General features: G+C 56.8%; 1 protein-coding gene across 1 annotated transcript in view; it reads right to left on the bottom strand.

Annotated features, from left to right (window-relative positions):
- Positions 1–5708: 5708 nt before the first annotated feature.
- KIF6 (kinesin family member 6) overlaps positions 5709–19114 on the bottom strand; it is a 705701-nt gene continuing 692295 nt past the window's right edge. Inside the window, exons 20-23 of the mRNA XM_055140906.1 lie at positions 17066–17155; positions 16729–16818; positions 15732–15838; positions 5709–9727 (exon numbers count right to left, since the gene is read on the bottom strand). Of these exons, the coding sequence (XP_054996881.1) occupies positions 9711–9727; positions 15732–15838; positions 16729–16818; positions 17066–17155 (304 nt within the window). The 3' untranslated portion in view covers positions 5709–9710. The remainder of the gene's footprint in view (positions 9728–15731; positions 15839–16728; positions 16819–17065; positions 17156–19114) is intronic.

Raw genomic sequence — 19114 nt, 5'->3', positions numbered from 1 at the left:
CCAGGCCCGAGTGCTATTTCGTTGGTCTGGATGAGCCCCGTTTTCTTTACACACTCATCAGGTGATAGATATTGGGGTCTGCCCACTGGTCAGGCCCCCTTGAGTAGCTGCTAAGAGGCCCTCCTTCCTGGCCCTCTCCTCCCTCCCATCCATGTTGGAAGCCCAGGCCACTGTCCTGTAGCTGCAGTGCCCACACATGTCTGCCCACGGGGGTCACTCACTGGCAATGTGGATTGCTGGAGGTCACACTCTTTAGTTGTGGCTGTGGGAAACGCATGTGGGGAACAGCTGGAAAATCTGTGGTGGGGGAAACTCAGACCCCAGTACTGCCGACTTGGGCTGGGAAGAAGTGGGACCCCGGGGCCCAAGGTCACGGCGTGGAGCCATTTCTGGCCTCAAGCTTTTGTGCAACTGCCTGTCATGTCTCAGGAACAGGCCCGGCCACAGGGCTCTGAGCTACGTGTTCACTCTTTGTCTGACTCTTGGGGGCTGTGTGGGGCTGTGAGTTCCCAGCAGCCACGGTGGGGCCGGGGGGGGGGGTCCCCTTTCATGGAACCGGCAGTGGCAGCAGCAGACGCCCTTCCTGCTCATGGAGACGCATTTTTTTTTTGGGGTTTATGCTGTTGTTGTTTATTCTATTTATCTGGGGAGGGGGGAGCATTCTCCAGTGGTGCTCAGGGATCTGGGCAGTCTGACAGGCTCACAGTTTGCCCCTCGGGGCCCAGCAGTGCTCACAGAGGCCTCGGAATCCCACTCAGTGCTTCTCGCTGCAGCACGGGCTGCCTGCTTTGAGCTTTCAGGCAGTCCCGGAGTCAGTCGCAGGCAGGAGAGCGAGAGGGGGAGGCCCACCATCCTACTCAGGGGGGGAGAGAGACCAGGATAGCCCACCATCCTGCTCAGCTGGGGAGAGACCAGGCTAGCCCATCATCCTGCTCAGGCTGGGGAGAGAGGCAGGCTAGCCCATCATCCTGCTCTTTGCGGTTACAGAGTGGAGGAGGGGAGGACCAAGAGAAGCGTCCGGGCAAGCAGGGAAATGAGGTGCTGCCTCCCAGCTCTGTCTGGATTTTGGCTTTCTGTCCAGGAAAGGATCCAGCTGGTCCTGCAGGAGACGAGGAGCAGGGTCTCAGACCCCCACCCTGCCAGCACTCAGGTCTGATCCGAGGTGCATGCAGCAAATGGCTCCCACGTCTTGGGCTCGTCCTGAGGAGCCAGGAGGTGCAGGGGCCAGTTAGCCGGGAGTGCTCTGGCAGGTGGCTCCGTCCTAAAGAGGGGGTGTGGTGGGCGGGGCATGCAGTCCCGCACGGAAGGGGGCTGTACCAGCCCACCTCTCCCCTCCCTGCCAGCCAGTGCAGGGGTGCCCTGCCGAGTCGGCTCAGGTGTGGAAGGGACAGTCCAGGGCCCCCTCAGGCTGCCCACCGGTTCCTGCCCACACTCCCCCTTTTCCTTTCCGCTGTTCTCGGGCCGGGCGGCGCAGAGCTTGTTCTGGCCGTGCGGGCTGGAGGTGGGTGGAGGAGGCGTCTGCTCCTGGCTCCCGTCATTGACAGAATTTGTTGTAGGGAGACAAGAGCATCACGGGCTGTGTCCTCACGCCCCGCTCCTCCCCTCGCAGAGCCCTGGCTGCCCTCCTCCTGGCCCCTCCACCTGGCAGCATCCCCCACCCCCACCCCTTGCCCCCACACCCGGGCCCTCTGCTGTTCTTCCATGTTTCTTGGCTCAAAGCTCTGTGGAGAGACTGAATGCCCACAAGCATCGCTGCCCACTGCACTTTCCCCAGCGACTGCGTCCTCGGCCAGCCAGACGCCCAACGCCACAGCTCACCCTAGCCCAGGTGGGATGGCCCCTCCCCTGTGCCCAGGAAATGCCAGGAAGAGGCCTGGCAGCAGGTCTGGGAGCTAGGGGGCATCGGGAGGAAGGGGAGGGAGGGAGACAGAATGTTAGAGAAAATAAATTAGGGCACGTTTACTATTCCCAAGTGCAGTCACCTCTCCTCATTATGGTTCTGCTTTCTGTGCCTCAGTTTCCCACGGCCACCCATGGTCTGAAAAGATCACCTACAATGAGATGTTTTAAGAGATAGAAAGGGACCATGTTCGCAAGTGTTTTATTGAAATATCTTGTTATAATAGTCCTGTTTTATTAATTTTTGCTACTAAACTCTATTAAATTTCAGGCCAGAGAGAAAGCCCAATGGGCTGAAGCACACGGCAGTTCCATCCATAGCACCTTACTACTTGAAGCTTTGGACAGAATGAAACCCAACACACACTACGTCTCACATATATAGAACATTTTTTTTAAATCAGCTTTTCCTCTCTCGGGACCCAGGGGATGAGCAGAGGCTCAGGGCACGGGCAGCACCAGGGTTAAGCCCAGGTGCTCAGGTGCGCCCACAGCTACGCAGCCTCTTCCAGGCCCTTCCTCACAGGGAGCCCCTGAGCGCCAGTGGGAGGGACGCCAGAGCACAGAGCTGAGAAACCCCTGAGCTCCACGGGGTGTGGCCCTCCCCCTCCCTGCAAAGGGAGGAAACTCAACTTCATCAAGGGTTTGTGGGTTTTGTAAAAAACAATCTATGCACCACAAAGGTAGTTCATTTGCTTAAAATACTTGCTCGGCAAACCCGAGGTCATGAGTTCGAACCCCAGTGCAGCCTGTGTGCACTGAGGCAACCCTGACGGCTCTGCCATGTGAGGAAGGGCCTGGAAGAGGCTGCGTAGCTGTGGGCGCGCCTGAGCACCTGGGCTTAACCCTGGTGCTGCCCGTGCCCTGAGCCTCTGCTCATCCGCTGGGTCCCGAGAGAGGAAAAGCTGATTTTAAAAAAATGTTCTATATATGTGAGACGTAGTGTGTGTTGGGTTTCATTCTGTCCAAAGTTTCAAGTAGCCCATGGGGGTCTTAGGGCAAGGGGGATTCCAGGACAGGGTAATCAGGGCCTGTTTCTGCTCCTTTCCCCCCTCGGTATGGGCCTCCCTTACTTTTCAAGGGAAGGAAAGAACCTGCAGGATTTAGGGGCTCCCCCTGCCCACAAATGACCATCTCCCTTCCTGCTGCCTTCCCACAGGGGCCCCAGCCCTCAGGGAGTGACGGACAGACAGAGGGCATGATTTATAATCCTTCCTCAGCAATTATTGCTGCTAATGGACAGAGCCAATTTGTGCCACCCAGGACAGTGGGGGAGGGCAAAATCAATTAATGGAGAGTCTGCCAAGGCTGGACCTGATGGTAGAGTGTGGCCTGACATCCGGCGGTGATAAGGGACTTTCTGAGGCTGAACTAATAAGGAGATTGTAGGAAAAAGAAGAAAAACAAACCTCCCCAGATCAATTTCATGTACAATGGGCCGAGGAAGTAGAGTCAACACAGCAGCTGTGCTCGGGGCCTCTTTCCGTCCGAGTGAGCCTCCAGATAAGGGAGAGGCCGCCCACCCCGGCGTCCAACATCGGTATTTGCTGATGGAGTCACTCAGGAGGCATATCCGCATGCACGAGAAAAGGCACTTTCTAAATCGGAACTACGGGGAGCAGATAAGGCCCACCTGCCCCAGGCCGTGTGTGTGTGTGTGTGTGTGTGTGTGTGTGTGTGTGTGTGTGTGTGTGTCCTTGATGATCACAGGGGGCAGTGTGGGGGCTTGGATCAGGTTCTCTGTGTGCTTGTCTAGGCCGGGGGTCTCCCCCACAGGGATGCGGGTGGGCGACATGGGGAGGAAGGTGTGCTGGTTTGAAGGTTCTGTCTTTGCTTTCAAGACCAGAGAATGATCCGGGGGGACAAAACCTAGCTGACAGGGTGGCGAGATGTGATACAGGATTTGGAGGGAAATTTCTGGATAGATAGGCTGACACAATACACACACCTGTTGTGACCTCCTTCAGAAAGCTCCGTGGTGTTTCTGAGCCCTAGGATTTGTTTCTCACGTGAAACCTTTCTCTTAGATCCAATACCTGGTAACCTCAGGGAAGAGTAAAGTTGGGGTGGGAGGCTCCCGATTTTATTGGCTCAGAAAGCTTTATTATAAGAGTGCGCAGCTCTAATACATGGTCCTGTGGTACACACCCTTCATGGGTCTTATTTCAGAGCAGATCCTCAGGGAAACTTTGGGTTGAGTGGCTCATCTGGAAGTGACCCCAGGTCTGCGGGATGAGACTAGGGAGGGGAGGCAGCTGGTTTAGGCTGTTATTGCACAGCTGACTGCATAACCACTGAGAATGGATCCTCTCAGAGTTTGAGGGGCATACTTGAGGGTTGTCCTACAGGGTCACAAGGAAGCTGGGGTGCTTTTCCCCTGTTCCCACCAATCTTGAGTGCTCCCACCCCTCTTGAATGCTCCAGGGGCATTAACACCTGCTCTGTGCGTGGGCTAAAGAGAACTCGACAGGAAGCTAAGGTGAGGGGGATGAGAAGAAGCTGAGGTGAGGAGGATGACAGGCAGCTAAGGTGAGGAGGACGACTGTCCACTCCAGCAGCAGGGCAGGAGACATGAGGGCACTGCCTGAGTCCCTCACAGACTTTCAGTTTCACCCCTTCTTTTCTGAGCCACGGTGGCTTGTAACTTCCATCAGGAAATGCTGCATTTGTCAATAAACTCAGTCAATAATGAAATTGGTCGATCTGTCCAGTGCTCAGGGAAAGGTCCTCGGGAGCAGCGTCGGGGAGGGAGGCCACAGCCCTCACCCTTGATGGGCAGCACTGTTGAACGTGGTGATGAGAGACAGAAAAGCCAAGGCAGTGCCATGACAGGCTCATAAAAAAGCCAGAAGAAGCTAAGCCTAGGTTTCGGTCCCAGAATTCCTGGAATTGAGCACAGATACCTGGAATTGAGTCATGATTTCCCCGTAGTAAAATAGCCATGGTGAGGCCAACTAAGGGTTACCAACCAGGTGTAGGTAGGGAAGCTCCTTCCTGAATGCCCCCCCACCCACACACACACAATATAACCCTTATGCAACTCTTATGCAACCCTTACGTATTTCTAACTTATAACCAATCAGCTAAGTACAAGTAGTGAAAAGCCCCTCAGACTGTGACTGTGGCCAAAAGGGTGGTCCAAGGAAAGTCCCTGTTACATAATGTTATGGTATAAAAGCCCCTCACTTTTGAGACTTGGGGCCACTCGTTCAAAAAAGACTGCCACTGTGCCAGTGAGCGGGATGAGAGCCCTGGCTCTAGCTAGTTGAGCTAGCCAATAAAGACCCTTGGCTTATTGCATTGCAACTTGTCTTCGTGTGGTTCCTCTGGGGAGACCTAGGTCTGGTTTAACAGTGAAAGGGGAAATCAGAAGCTAATGAGACACTTCTTCTCCTCAACTCACATGGCTGCCATTCAGGAAAAAGAAATGAAAGGCATCCACATTGGAAAGGAAGTTCAACTACCATAATTTGCAGTTGACATAATAATATATGTAGAAGATGCTCAAGACTCGAGGATAACCTCTTAGAATAATAGCAGGCTGAAAAATCAACACACAAAAAGCTGTTGCATTTCTATGCTCAAACAACAAACTATAAGAGAAACAAATCATAAAATAAGCTCCATTCAAAAGAGTATGCATTGGTATAGTATCTCTGCAACTCTAAAATAACTTCAGTACTACTGCAAACTATAATACCTCAACTTGAAAAAAATTTCAACCAAATACATTGAACGTTATTTCACATATGACTTTATTCCCAGGCATAGTACTTTTATTTCCAAATACAGTAACTTTTTAGGGTAGATATTTCTTTATTTATTAGAATGTGTTGCAATTTAAAATCATTTAACATTTTAAAATTCATAAAAATATCACATTCTTCACACCCTCATAAACTCTTGATATCATTGTTTTAATATTTAACAATCTGATGAATATTGTTTAAAATGTTGTTTGCCTGAACGTTACTGAGGTTGAATAATTTTTTTGTTACATGCATTGAAGATAAAATAATGTTCAAAAACATCAGGTACCTAGGAATTAACACAAGAATCTGTATGCAAGGTGATACTACTTTGCCTCTCACATTTCACACATGCACTTGCGACGTTCAGAGCCACCTTCCATGACTGCTCTGCCTGGTGCCCTAGGTGTCCCCAAGACACCAGGACGCTCTGTCCTCTCAGCATCTTGCATGGCTCCCATCACCGTAAACCCCTATCTGCCAGACTCTGTTCCTAGTTGGCTGTTCAGCCCCACGCCTCCTCTCACTGAACCCCTGAATCACCATTCTAGTACCAAGCCCCCACTTCTGCCTTTCAGAAATCCGTAGCCCACCCCTCTGCTTACGCTTGTATCAACCTTGCTTAGGGACCCAGCCCAGCCCCCTCCCACTCAATATTTCTAGCTCAGCTTCTCTTAGTTGTGATTGTTTGGTTCCCAGAGTAAAATCTAAGCTCCCAGAGGACTGGAGCTTTCCCTGCCTCAGTTCCCTTCCACTCATCAGAGCTGAGCACAGCAAATGACACTTCCTTACAAGAGGAATAACCAGATGAAGGAATCGTGTTCACAGTCAAAAGGACAAAGAAGCCAGAAAGATAGTTCAAGAGTTAAGATGCTTGCTTTCTGAGTGGCTGGCCTGGGTTCTCCCTGATTCTACACATGCTCTCCTGGGCCCTGGCAGAGGTGATCCCTGGGCACAGGGTCAGGAAAAAGCCCCGAGGCTCACTGGGTGTGGCAGCAAAACTAACAAAACAAAAATGACAAGCAGCATTTTTCTGCCTATATTTCTTGGAAAGCAGTTCCCAGGGAGACCTGGTGGCTGTTTTCAGGCGTACGCTGGCAAGGCTGGATGGCTCAGTGCTTGAGCCCAGAAATGTGGTGTTGCTCATGGCTGGCGGTGCTGGAGGGTGTGAGGGCAACTCTGGCAGTGTGTGTGGGTGGGCATGTGACATATGTCTGGGAAAGTGCGTACTTAGCAGCACCCAGAGCTATTCCCAGTTTGGTGCTCTGGGGGAGCCGGACAGTATGGGGCCAGAAGCCGAGCTCCTGGACGTGAGCTGTGTTCCAGCCCTCCGAGCCATCTTCCTGGCCAGCTCTCTCCTCTCCCACTTTTCTTTTTTTCTTTAGTGCTGGGGTCAGATCCAAACTGCAAACATGCAAGGCAGATGCTCCTCTGCTGAGCAATATTCCTGACCCTGAACATTTTTAATAGTCGTATGATACTCTGTGTGCGGTGCTGAGGACCAAACCCAGAGCATCACGCATTAAAGACAATCGCACGCCTGTGAGCTGCATCCCAACCCCTCTTCCTCCTGGATTTGAGATACACTCTCACGGCACTAAGCGGCAGCCAGCTGCTTTCCCATTGCTGTCGGTGCTGGCTCTGCCTCTGTTGTCTGGTCCTTCTCCTGTGGGGCATATTTTCTCACGTCTTTTCGTGCCAGTGACTGTGCATGCTACATGGTTGGCTGCTGGACATTCCCCACTCTCGGATCTCTTTAAATATTTTTGAACTTTGTCCTGGGACTCAGTGAAGTTTCTTGGAAACTTAGTGGAAACAACTCGATTCTTGCGAGGCTCACGTGAAGGGTGTGCTTAGGCAGGACTGGAGCAGCCTTGCGGAGACACCACCTTTCTGTGTGCTCTACACGGTGGTTTCCCTGCGCTGGCTGCTGGAACTGCGTCTCTTTGGGCTTTATTAACCTTACTGTTTTCCAGTGGAATCTTCCTTGACTTCCCTTACGCACGTTGTCAGCAGTTAGCTAAGCACTTGAACGCTCTCTGCAAATGTCTATCTAGTGTACCTCCCATTTCCACTCCCTTTTGCACTGAACTCTTCTCTGAGGCTCTCCCTGGAGGTGAGTTGGTCTGGGCTGGGTTTGACAGGACAGCTGTGCTCTGGATTCCCAGTTCTGCTGGGCTGAGTTCAGATCTATTTGTCCTGGGAAGTGAGCAGCTACTCTAGGTGTGTTCTCAAGACAGGTAGCTGGAGCACAAGAGGCGACTCAACCATGTAGACAAACCTCTGTTGTCAGGGCTGCGACATCCTGAAGGTCTGTCCAAAGGACCAAGCCCTAGTGGAAAGGGTAGGAAAGGGCTCTGGCCCCCGAGAGGCCATGCCCATGCTTTGGGTGTCTAACTAGTATTATAGGGTGAGAGAAGTAAGACTCAATCAATTTAAGTTTCTTTATCTACATTCTTAAAGCTCTTTTCCCCAAGAAAGCCACCCAGCAAGGCCCGCTCCCTGAACCTCTCCTGTCTGAAGGGGCCCACACGCTGAGCAAGAGCCAAGCTGTGGGAACAGCGCTGGCCCGAGAAGCAGACGTGGCATCCGACTCTCATGCACCAACTGTGGGGCTCATGTTGGAGGAACAGTGAGAAAAGAAGGACAAGATGGTCCTGTTGTCAGAGGCTTCTTAGTCTTGTGAGAATGTTTGTGTATGTGTGGGGGTGGGGGGTGGGGTACAGGCCACACACATAAAAAAGCCAGTAAATAATAATGATGAACTGGTAATGCTGAAGAAAATTAGGGTGCTGGCTGAGAGAAAAGTTACTCCAGATTGGCTATCATGACAAGGCCCCTGCTTTCTAGCCAAGGTGTGGGGCCTAGCTTTCAAATGCGGATGATTTGATCTTCTGCTGATCCCTCTACTCTGGAGGGCCATGAGCTGCCATCAGAGGAGGAGGGCAGGCGGGTGGATGGGTGTATTATTGGATCCCCTTTATTCCAGGCACAGCTGCTCTCCTCACCCCACCCCTGCAGCTGGTTGGGCACTTTGCTGCCACTCTCTGTCCCCTCCAGGGTGAGCTCCTGCTGGACCTGTGTCAGGAGCCACGACCAACCGAGGAAGCTCTGTGCCCACTGAGGAAGTCAACCCCCCGACCTCTGCAGTCCCAAGGCTGAGAGGTTGAGCCCACTTGAGGCGCTGGCTTCTGACACAGGTACAGCAGAGAGGGCTCCTAGTAAGCTCTTTGCAGAGGAGCTGGAGAGATAGTACAGTGGGTAGGGAGCTTACCCAATCCCTGGCATCCTAAATGGTCCCTGGAGCTTGCCAGGAGTGATTCCTGAGTGCAGAGCCAAGAGTAAGGCCTGAGCACTGCTGGGTGTGGCCCCAAACCAAACCAAACCAAACCAAACCAAACCAAACCAAACCAAACCAAACCAAACCAAACCACAAAAGCTCCTTGCAGAGCTCCCAGGGTCGATTTTCTGATGTCAGGCCTTGGGCTCTGTGGGAGGTCCCTGGAGACAGGAAGGATGCTAGTGTGGTGAGTGGGCCATCAGGAGTGTGCCTAGGGCATGGGGATGTGCCAACAGGAAGCCCCATACTTCTCTCTGGCCTGTTCTTGGAAGTTGCCTGCCTTCCACAGTCATTCCTGAGTTTCTCTGTTCGGGCGGGGGTGGGGAGAGTAAGCTGGTCGAGTACTAAGACGCAATGGCCTGTTACTGACCCTGTGTTCCACCAGTGCCACATCTCCTGCCCTGACTTTATAGAATGTGATTGCGCCGTCATTTACAATTGTCCATGTGAGACACAGTTGTGGGAGTGGGCGGAATCCCTCGCTTGCCCTGGCCTAGTGCCCGGTGTTGCTGGACCCTGCCAGGAGCCTTCTAGCCAGCATGGCAATGTCAGTTTGGGTCCAGCCTTCCCAGGAGCCCTTGGGACATGCGGTGCAGCCTCCTCCATTGGAATCCAAGTCCTGGGTAGCTGCTAGTGGCCTGTAGTCACTGCTGAAGCCGGGGCCAGGAGAAAGGGTGTCTCTGTCTGTGGCCACTGACACGGGCTGGGCCATCACTGGAAACTCAGTTGCTGCCCAAACCTGAAAGGAGACGGGAGGTGCTCAGTGAGGCTGCATGCTCATTGGGAGGGAAGGGGCTGTCGGCTCTGCAGCACCCCACCGCACTCACACCTTTGAGTGCTCAGACTCCCCCCCTCCCCGTGGTCTTTACCGATTCTCTCCCCGCCGTCCCCAGCCTCTGGTCAGCACCTCTATTGCTTTTTAAAAGTTTCATTTCGCTGAACCGGGGCCAACACTCATTTTCCAGCCCCGCCATGTCTATTCCTGCTGAGTTTCTAGAGGGATGCTCGCCTTGCTTCTTTGTCTCTCGATACTTGTCATGACCACAACCATGCTGTCCCCTCCTATGGGTGCTCTGAACTCAAGACCTTGGACCAATGAGGATGCCCCAAATCCATGTTGTGACTTTGGGCGATTCGTGTTCTCTCTTTCCTTACTTCCACATAGAGCTGGGCGGATTCTGGGGAAAGCAAGCAAACCTTGAGGGTGGCTGCTGGCTTCTGCAGTTGTGGCTTGTGCATCTGGGATATTGCATTGCTATGAGTTTATTAAGAAATGAAGAATCAGGGCCTGAGAGCTAGCACAGCAAGTAATGTGCTGTCCTTGCCTGTGTCCGACCTAGGTTCGATCCTCAGCATCCCATATAGGCCCCTGAGCCCTGCAAGGAGTGAACTCAGGCATAAGCCCTGAGCACAGCCAGATATGTCCCCCGCTAAAAAAAAGGGAAAAAACCCCCCAAAATCGAAGAATCTTGAAGACCACCTAGACTCACTAAACCAAAATCTTTTAATGTCCCCTTAGATTCACATTACATTATTATTATTATCATTATTATTATTATTTTAGCTTGGGAACCACACCTGGTGATGCTAGGGTTCATTTCCAGTAGTGCCTGGGGAGCCACTGTGGTTCCCGACCTGGAACCTAGGATTGAGCCCAGGGCTCCCATGTGCCAGGCTGAGCTCCAGCTCTCTGCTCATCCCTTGGTCCAGTGAACACATAGAAATTGAGGGGTGTGTGCTCAAAGGGACTTGGTATATACCTGGGGGTCGTCAGAGGTGGGGAGCTGGGCATGGCCTGCACGACAGAACTGAGGATGGGGGTGATTCACGATGAGTGGTGGGAGGAGGCAGTTGGCAACCTTTCCAAGCCGCAAGTGCTTGTCCCTTCAGATCTAGTCCCACATACTAGCTCTCAGGCCCCCCTGAGTGCTCAGCGAAGAGAAGGGTCTGTCCGCCTGAAGACACTGCTAGCAGTGGGCGGTGCCTGCCCGCGGCCAACCTGAGCTTCTCTTCTGAATCCCGTATGGTTCACCAAGTCCCGCCAGGATTGGTTTCTGAGCACAGAGTCAGGAGTAAGCCCTGAGCACTGCAGGGTGTGACCCCAAACCAAACCAAACCAAACCAAAACACATGACATTGCTAGCTCTCCTAGGGCATCTCTGGACAGGACGCCTGGGACACAGAGTAAGAGAGAGAGAGGGATTCTGCTGCCTCTGGACTGGTTTCCACACCCTCAGCTTTGGAAATCCCTTGAGGCCTTTAGACATCCCCAGGTTCAGGCTGCGCCCAGGTTGTGCCGAAGTGATCCTGGTCAGCAGTGAGGTCCCAGCCCTGCTGCCTCTAAATCTCTATGCCGAAAATGGCTGAGGCCTGTGGTTGGGTCCCCAGGGCGGCTGTCTCTGGACTCACTCCCCAGTGGTCCACACCAGAACTAGTTCCAACTGCCAGGAAGGAGCAGTTCCTGGCCCATAGATGGGGCAGAGAGGACGCCCCGTGGGGCAGGCCCAGAACATCACCGCCCGAGGCAGCACAGTGCACACACCTCCACCTGCTCTGCTTTACTCCTTGGGTCACCCTGGTGGCTGCCCCGGGTTGCTCCTGGCGGTGCTGGGAGACAGCTGTGTGGGGCTGAGGTGCAACCAGTTCCTCCTGCAATCAAGTGCTCCAGGCCACGGACAGTCTCTCCACCTGGGAGATGACAGCCATCATCTCACTGCCAAAGGCTAGGAGACGGTGAACATCCAGACTGTAGGTCCCGGCCCTGAGGCCATGCACCCTCTTAACTCCCTGTGGCTGCTTCCCACTGTGAGGCCCGTGTCTGCCGGCTGCCCTGGGGGTGAGTCACAGCCAGCGGCTCCTGAGGACAACTCCACAGTCTGTAGCTGGAGCCCCTCTCGGGGACTGCGTGGTCCTCTGGAGCCTCCCGCCCTCTGAGTCATTTCTCCTTTCCCAGGAGGGGGTTCTGTGGGCACTTCCTCTCTCCTGCGACCCCACTCGTGAGGGCCATGGTGGAGTATGAGCTGGGGTGTGGGGCGGGAGCAGGCGGGGAGCTGAGATGACCCTGTGGGGGCTGGGACTTCTCGGAAGGCAGGTGTCAGGGCGACCAAGGGCCCAGAGGCAGAGCAGCTTCCTGGCACCACAGTGAAGCATCGTGGGCCTGGGGGCTCGGGGAGGGCGCACCCAGGCTCAGGGGTTAAGGACGGTGCGGTGCGGGGATTGTGCTCCTGGTCAACCTCATTTTTTTCAGAGTTTGAAGCCATCCTTGGCAGCTAGAAACAGCAGATTAGACTCCATGGGTGACTAACGGCCCTTATGGGGGATATATCCCTGTCCCCACGTCCCCCTGGTGGCAGGGATTTAAATGTTCTCTGCCTTCTTTGTGAATCCTAAATCAAGGCGATTCATCGAGGCCCGGGTGAACTCTTAGCGCTAGCAGGCAAGGCTTATATTAAATCACCCTCTCGGGCTCCTGCTTCCAGGCGGAGGGTCACAAATCCCCCCTTAATGAGAGTTCCCAAGAAGCCCCAACAGACAGAGCCGCTAAATCCAGCGCAGAGGGGCGCGGACAGGGGCGCAGGACTGTTTGCTTTGGCTGGGGAAGGTGTTGGGCCTGGCCTGAATGTTTGCCCGGCGGGGCAGCTGATAAGTGGAAAGTGCTGCGTGGCATTCCCAGCCATCTGCCACGCGTGACACACGGCCCCGGGCAGCAGCTCGGGAACCCTGTCACCATGTCTGCCGCTTCCTCTGCGGCTCCCTGGTCACCAGGCGCCCAGGATGATTTTTTCCTTCCCTTCAGAATAAAAATAGAACCCTGGGACTTTTGTTTGTTTTGATGAATGATTTCCAGGCTGCTGTTTGTTTGGAGAACAAAGCTCCCCAGCTGCGGAGTGAGCAGGAGCCAAGAGACAAGTGCTCCTCTGCTCCTCTGAGACCTGGATTAGCCAGGCTCTGCCCTGACAGGGCCCGTTATTCCAGCCTCTGTGGGTCTCGCTTTTCTTCCTCAGCAAATGGGGGCTCAGACACTCTGTTTTGTTTCATTTCCTCTTTTTCGCTTTTTGGGTCACACCCGGCAGCGCTCAGGGGCTGCTCCTGGCTCTGCAGTCAGGAATTCCTCCTGGTGGTGCTGGAGGCCCTGTGGGATGCCGGGGACCGAACCAGGGTGTCGCGTGCAAGGCAGGTGCCCTCCCCGTGGTGCCATTGCTCCGGCCAAGAGACGCTTGCTTTGCCTGACACACAGGAGTGTGGAGAGCATGGCATAAAGTCAGACAAAGGGAAGAAGCAGGTCGCTGGTCACTGTGCATCCTTGTCTCAGCTTCTGCAACCCCTGGGCCTGGCCTGGTGGTTAGCAGGACACTGTGCCCAGAGGCTGAAATGAGGGCATCCCTGCTGCTTGCGTAAAAGCTGGGGAAATGGATTTAAATTCTCTTCCTGTGTGTAGGGGCTGGAGCGACAGCACAGCGGGTTGGGTGTTCGCCTTGCACACGGCTGACCCGGGTTCTATTCCTTTGTCCCTCTCAGAGAGCCTGGCAAGCTACCAAGAGTACCCTGCCTGCACAGCAGAGCCTGGCAAGCTCCTCGAGGCGTATTTGATATGCCAAAAACAATAACAATGAGTCTCACAATGGAGACGTTACTGGAGCCTGTGTGTAGACTTGGGGGTGTGTTGGGGGTGCACAGGGCCTCCTGCATGCGTGGACTCAGCCCCTGCAGTGTGTGGCTCCGAGTGAGACTGGACTCGCCGGTGGGAAAGGTTCCGGACTGTCTGAGGGAGGGGTCCCCAGGTCCCTTCCTCACGACGCTCCTTTGTCTAAGACACCACCCCCCACTGCCTCAGTGGACTCTCTCGGACATCTCGGTCCTCCTTCCCAGAGCCTATTCCCTTCCTTCTGCTGATTGCTCTTTTCGGTCTAGACAGCTGCCTCGGTGATGTCCAGCCCGAGGCCCGCCAAGTCCTGGAGGTGTCACTGCGCCAGTGCTGGGAGAGGTGTGGGCCAGGGCCTCGGGCAGCAAGGCCAGCACAACCCTGTCCCCCTCTGTGCTCTGTCTGACCTGACCGCGCCATCCAGCTGCTCTCAGGAGCCTCCTGGCTTCTGGCTGATTCCCTCCCCCACCCACCCTCCTCTGGCCAGCAAAGTGACTTATTTAGCCTCTCTCTCTTTTTTTCTTTTTGGGTCACACCCGGCGATGCTCAGGGTTACTCCTGGCTCTGCACTCAGGAATTATTCCTGGCAGTGCTCGGGGGACCATATGAGATGCTGGGGATCGAACCTGGGTCAGCCGCATGCAAGGCAAACGCCCTCCCTGCTGTGCTATTGCTCCAGCCCCACTTATTCAGTCTCTTTAACACTGGTCCCACCCCACCCTGCAGACAGGCCAGTGTTTATTTTCCAGCCCAGTCTGTCCCCTTATTCAGTGCCTCGGGTAGATGCTCCAAGACCACCTGAACCCGCCACTCCCCTCCTCTTCCCCACTCAGACGCCCCTTCCTTGCTGCCTGCTCCTTTCAGGAATCACACTTCTGCTGGGCTCAGAGCCTCAGACCCAACAGCCCCCTGGCCACTCTGGGCCCCCTCCCCTGCCTACACCTTTCTATTGTGCCTCTCTGTCCCCGCAACTCTTGTGACTCAGAGTGAGCACAGCAGCACCTGGACACCGAGTCTTCACCGGGGCCCCCCTGTGTGGGGTTGAAGGCCCACAGGGTCTGTGCTCTGCCCTTTGCCCCTGTCGCACTCGGCCCTCTAGTCCAGCCTGCCAGCAGCCAAGCGCGTCCCCCTCCTGGCTGACCCCTTCTGCATCCCGACTGGCTCTCAGCCCAGAGTGCTTCTCTCCACGAGGCTGCCGACTTCTCCACAACCTGCACCCTTCAGAGGCCACCTCACAGGTGGGGAAGGGAACTCCGTGCTCTCGGCCCGTCTCCTTCCCTGGCGTCAACGGTCTGGCCCTCTGCTCACTGTCGCAGCCCTGGCACCATGCAGACAGGGCCTGGCAGGCAGGAGGTGGCCTAGAAACCCACTGTTTGCTCTCCGCCAGGGGAGCCGGGCGTGCCGCACGCACACGTGTCTGTGTGGCTGTGAGAGAGACCTCTGGGCTCACGTCTGGAGCTCTCTTGCTAAGAGGAGGAGGAGGAGAGAGATCGCCCAAGGCACCCATCACGCAGAAGGCTGGGAGCTAGCAGGGGTGCAGGGTGCCCTGAGCAGGTGGGCGGGCCCCAGGGGGCCTGCTCCCTACTGGTGGCGCCTTGCCTTGCAGACCATGCTCCAGCAGGACTGCGGCTGCAGAGGGCAGGTGGGGAGGGGCGGATTCTTGGGGGTGCCAGTTATCCCAGTAGTAAGGCACGGCCTTGAGTTTGGGGGTCCCTGGGAGGAGGCTGCGACCCAGGGCACTGGGGGTCCTCCCTGCAGTTGTCCAAAAGGGGAAAGTGGCTGGAAACGAGCAGGTCTGCCCACAGCAGGAGGGGCAGGTGTGGGACGAAGGGCGGAAGAGCCTCAGTTTCCCCTTCCTGTGGTCTGACACCCACCCTCCCCGTTGGTCTCCTGGAGCCACCACCATCTTTCACCAGCAGCTCCTGGGCGAGAGGCGCCCCCCAGTGGCCTCTAGGGGCAGGACATGGGCTTGGGAGCCCCAGAGGTCAGGCCCAGGGGAGGCGACAGCCTGTCCTGTAGTTTGGGGAGCACGGAAGACACCCCACTTCCTCCCCGCCAGCCTCTCCGCCTGCTTCCAGCGCACGTGGGGGCAGCCACTTACATTTCCTCTGCAGAATGTTCTGTCGGGCCCTGATGAAGGCGAGGATGTCCGAGTCCGTCTGGCTGTCCCCGGTGAGAGGGATGGAGGATGGTGGCCGCTCAGGAAGGCTGGGGACAAGCAACACCGGGCCTGACCAGGCCACACTGAGGCGTCTCTCTGTTCTGCTGCCTTAACCCTGCCAGTGGGCCCTCTCTCTGGGAGTGAAGCCCACCGCTGCCTGCAGCCTGACCCCTGCCGGGTCCCTCTCCCCAGCAACCCCCGCTCTCCCCCAGGGCCCTTCTCTTCAATGACTGACCAGGCTGGCGCCTGTCCTACCTGGAGCCTAGCTGGACCCTCAGGCCCTGCTCGGTCTCCCTGCAGCCCTGCCCCCTGCATGGCTGGCCAGCAGAGGGCGATCCCCCCTTCCCTTGACAGCAGGATCAGGGGCAGGCCCAAGTGACCGTGCACATGCTGGCCCTCAAGGCCCGATGCCCTCTGTGTCACCAGCTGGAAGGATACACAGCCAAGCAGCTTGCAACGCTCAGAACCCAGCGAGCAGCAGACACAGATGCCCCCGTGTTCCCCAGCCCCCCGGCAGGCCTGTGGGGCCACACCCAGGTTCTGGCCCGCAGGGTTGGTTTCCTTTGTCTGCTGGTGGGCTCGGGGCTCACTCCTGGCTCTGCACTCAGGGCTCACTGCTGGCCGGGCTTGGGGGACCCCACAGGGACTCCGGGATTGAACCCAGGAGGGCCACGTGCAAGGGACGCGCCCTGGTTTGTAAGATGCGTTGAGGGTCTGGGACATTCCCTCACAAATGGGGCTTGGTGGGTTCCTCCTCCCAGCCGGTCCTGTCTGACCCCCACCCCCGTCTCCCCCTCCCCACACAGGAGGCCGTGAGATGGCACTGGGCCCGAGGTCCTCATCGGGGTGGGACTGGACCTGGCCTGGCAGGGGGATGCTGCAGGTGCTCAGTGCGGCTCTGGGGTCCTGAGGGAGGGGTGGGGAGGACACCGCAAACCTGCCAGTCAGGGGATCATGGAGGCGGCTGTGCTCCGGGCTCTGCAGGATGGGACCCGGCGAGGGCTGCGGCCTCCTGGCACTGGTACTGCTGCAAAAGGCAGGATGACAAGAGGTAGAGGTATGGGGGAGATGCAGGGCTTCTTCTCTAGAGCAGATGCTGGCCTGCTGCCCAAGTCACGCCCCTCCCCCACCCCTGGTCCACCTGTTAAACCCGAACCCCCAACCCCCATGGACTAGATTTGGCCTTCGGAAGAGAATTAGAGTCCTGAGCAGAGGCGCCCACCCTGTGACAGAATGGGGCCCCTTCAGGGCCAGGCCCGCCCTGGAGCTCTCACAGCGAGAAGGCGGCCGTCTGCGCGCCAGGAGGGTCCTCGCAGGAAACGTATCTTGGTCGACCTTGACCTGAGGCTTCCCGGTCTCCAGAGCTGTGAGAAATAAACCCGTTCCTGGTATGGGGCTGGTGGTTCCCCACTGCCTGTGCACGGGCCTGGGCTGGGCTGCAGGAATTCCCTGACAGTGTGCGAGTGAGTGCTGACTGCGTGAGGCGTGAGGCTGGTGGGTCTCGGGGCCGGCCCCTGGGGTGCCCTTCTGAGCACAGGAGCTGGGGGAGCAGCATGGCAGGGACTGGCTGCTTAGGTTGTTTCGGTTCTCTACTTTCGTTTATTCCCTTGTTTCTGTTCTGGGCCACACTGGGCTGCGTCTCGGGCTCACTCCTTCTTCTGTGCTCAGGGAGCACTCTGTGTGCTCAGACGGAGCCCAGCCGACTGTGTGCAGGCAAGCGCCCTCGTCGCTGTGCTGTCTCTCCAGCCCCGAAGCTTCCCAGGTGCCAACTCCGAGATCAGGGTGGGGGTGCTCACGTCCTCTGGGGCTCCGCCCTGGGGGCTGGACTGCCAAGTGCTCATCTTGCCCCTCGTGGGCAGTGGACTGGCAGAGGACTCATCCCTTCATGGGGCCTCCCCCTCCTAACTTAACCACCTCCTGAGGATGCACACACACTGGGGGTGGGTCACCTTAGACTCTCTGGGGAATCAACACTCAGTCCCTAGCAGGTTTTTTATTCTTTACAATAGTCTTAGCACTTAAAAAAATGTTTTTGGGCCACACCAGGTGATGTTTAGGGGTTCCTAATGGCTCTGCACTCGGGAATCATTCCTGGTAGTGCTCGCAGGACTGTATTGGATGCAGGGATTGAACCCTGGTTGGCTGGGTGCAAGACAAGTGCCCTACCCACTGTGCTATTGCTCTGGCTCCTATCGCTAATAGATTGAAAACCAAACTCCTCCCTCCCCTCCCCTCCCCTCCTCTCTCCCTCCTCCTCCCCTCCCCTCCGATTCTCCCTCCCTTCCCCTCCCCTCCCCCTTTCTTTCCTCCCCTCCCCTTTCTTGTTGCTGTTGTGGTGTTGACTGGATCACGCACGTTGGGCGTGGTGCTCCCGGCTTGTGGCTGAGGTGCTCTCCAGGATTCACGCGTCTGGGGTGTGCGCACAGCCTGGTGTGCACCAGGAGGCGCCGTGGAATCGTGTGCGTTTCAATTGCGTGATCGCACACACCTGGGTGCGGTGTGCTGGCGGCCGCACACGTTATTGTGGCACGAAGGACCCCAGTGACATGGGTGCCCAGACCTCGTTTGGGGCGTGGCCCAGAGCTGGGAACTACGGGCCTCGCGCTCGGGTGCTCCGGGCCGCCTCGGGCTCTCCTGGCTTCCGCTGGGGAGCGTTGCGTGTGTTGGCTACAAAAACGGGCAAAAATCCCCGTCCCCGCGAGGGCGCCGTGTGAACGCCGTCCGCCCGCGCCCCCGCGTCATCACCCCACGGGAGAGGGATTCTGTTACCCCTGGCCGGGGGCGGGTCTGGGCCTGAGCCCAGCCGGCTCAGGACTGACCCCGGGGCTCCCCCCCTCGGGAGGGCCAGGCCCGACAGCGCACCCGGGTGCAGGCCTGCCGTTTCGCTCCCTGATTCCTGTTTGCACACCCCGCGGTGCAGGGCGGAGGGGCGCCTGCTCAGGGCCCACCCGGCCTGACTGCCCGGCCCGAGACCCTCCCAGCAACTTGGCCAAGGCTTGGCCAGCGCCAACAGGCAGACACACTCTGGGTGCTCAGGTGTGGATGGGGTCGACGCTGGGCCTCCTGCGCTCCTGCCCTGGGAGCTGTCCTGCGCCCCTGCGCCCACCCCGCCTCTGATCCCCGGACGCCCCTGGCCGTGCCTGCAGGACCAGAGCTGGCCACCAGGTGGCAGGCTCCGCCCGCGTATCTCGGGAGAGCGCGCATGTGTCCCGAGCTTCCCTTCCGGGCGGGCCGCGTCTTGGGAGATCAGGCGCAGGACTGGGGGCTTCCTGGGGAGGCGTCTGCTCGGAGTTCAGGGTGTGCTCTGAACTGGGCCTGGGCGG

Source organism: Sorex araneus, chromosome 5 (genome assembly GCF_027595985.1).
Source record: "Sorex araneus isolate mSorAra2 chromosome 5, mSorAra2.pri, whole genome shotgun sequence".
Classification (NCBI taxonomy): domain Eukaryota; kingdom Metazoa; phylum Chordata; class Mammalia; order Eulipotyphla; family Soricidae; genus Sorex; species Sorex araneus.
Note: the sequence above shows the minus strand (reverse complement) of the source record. Positions and strands in the feature narration are given on the sequence as shown.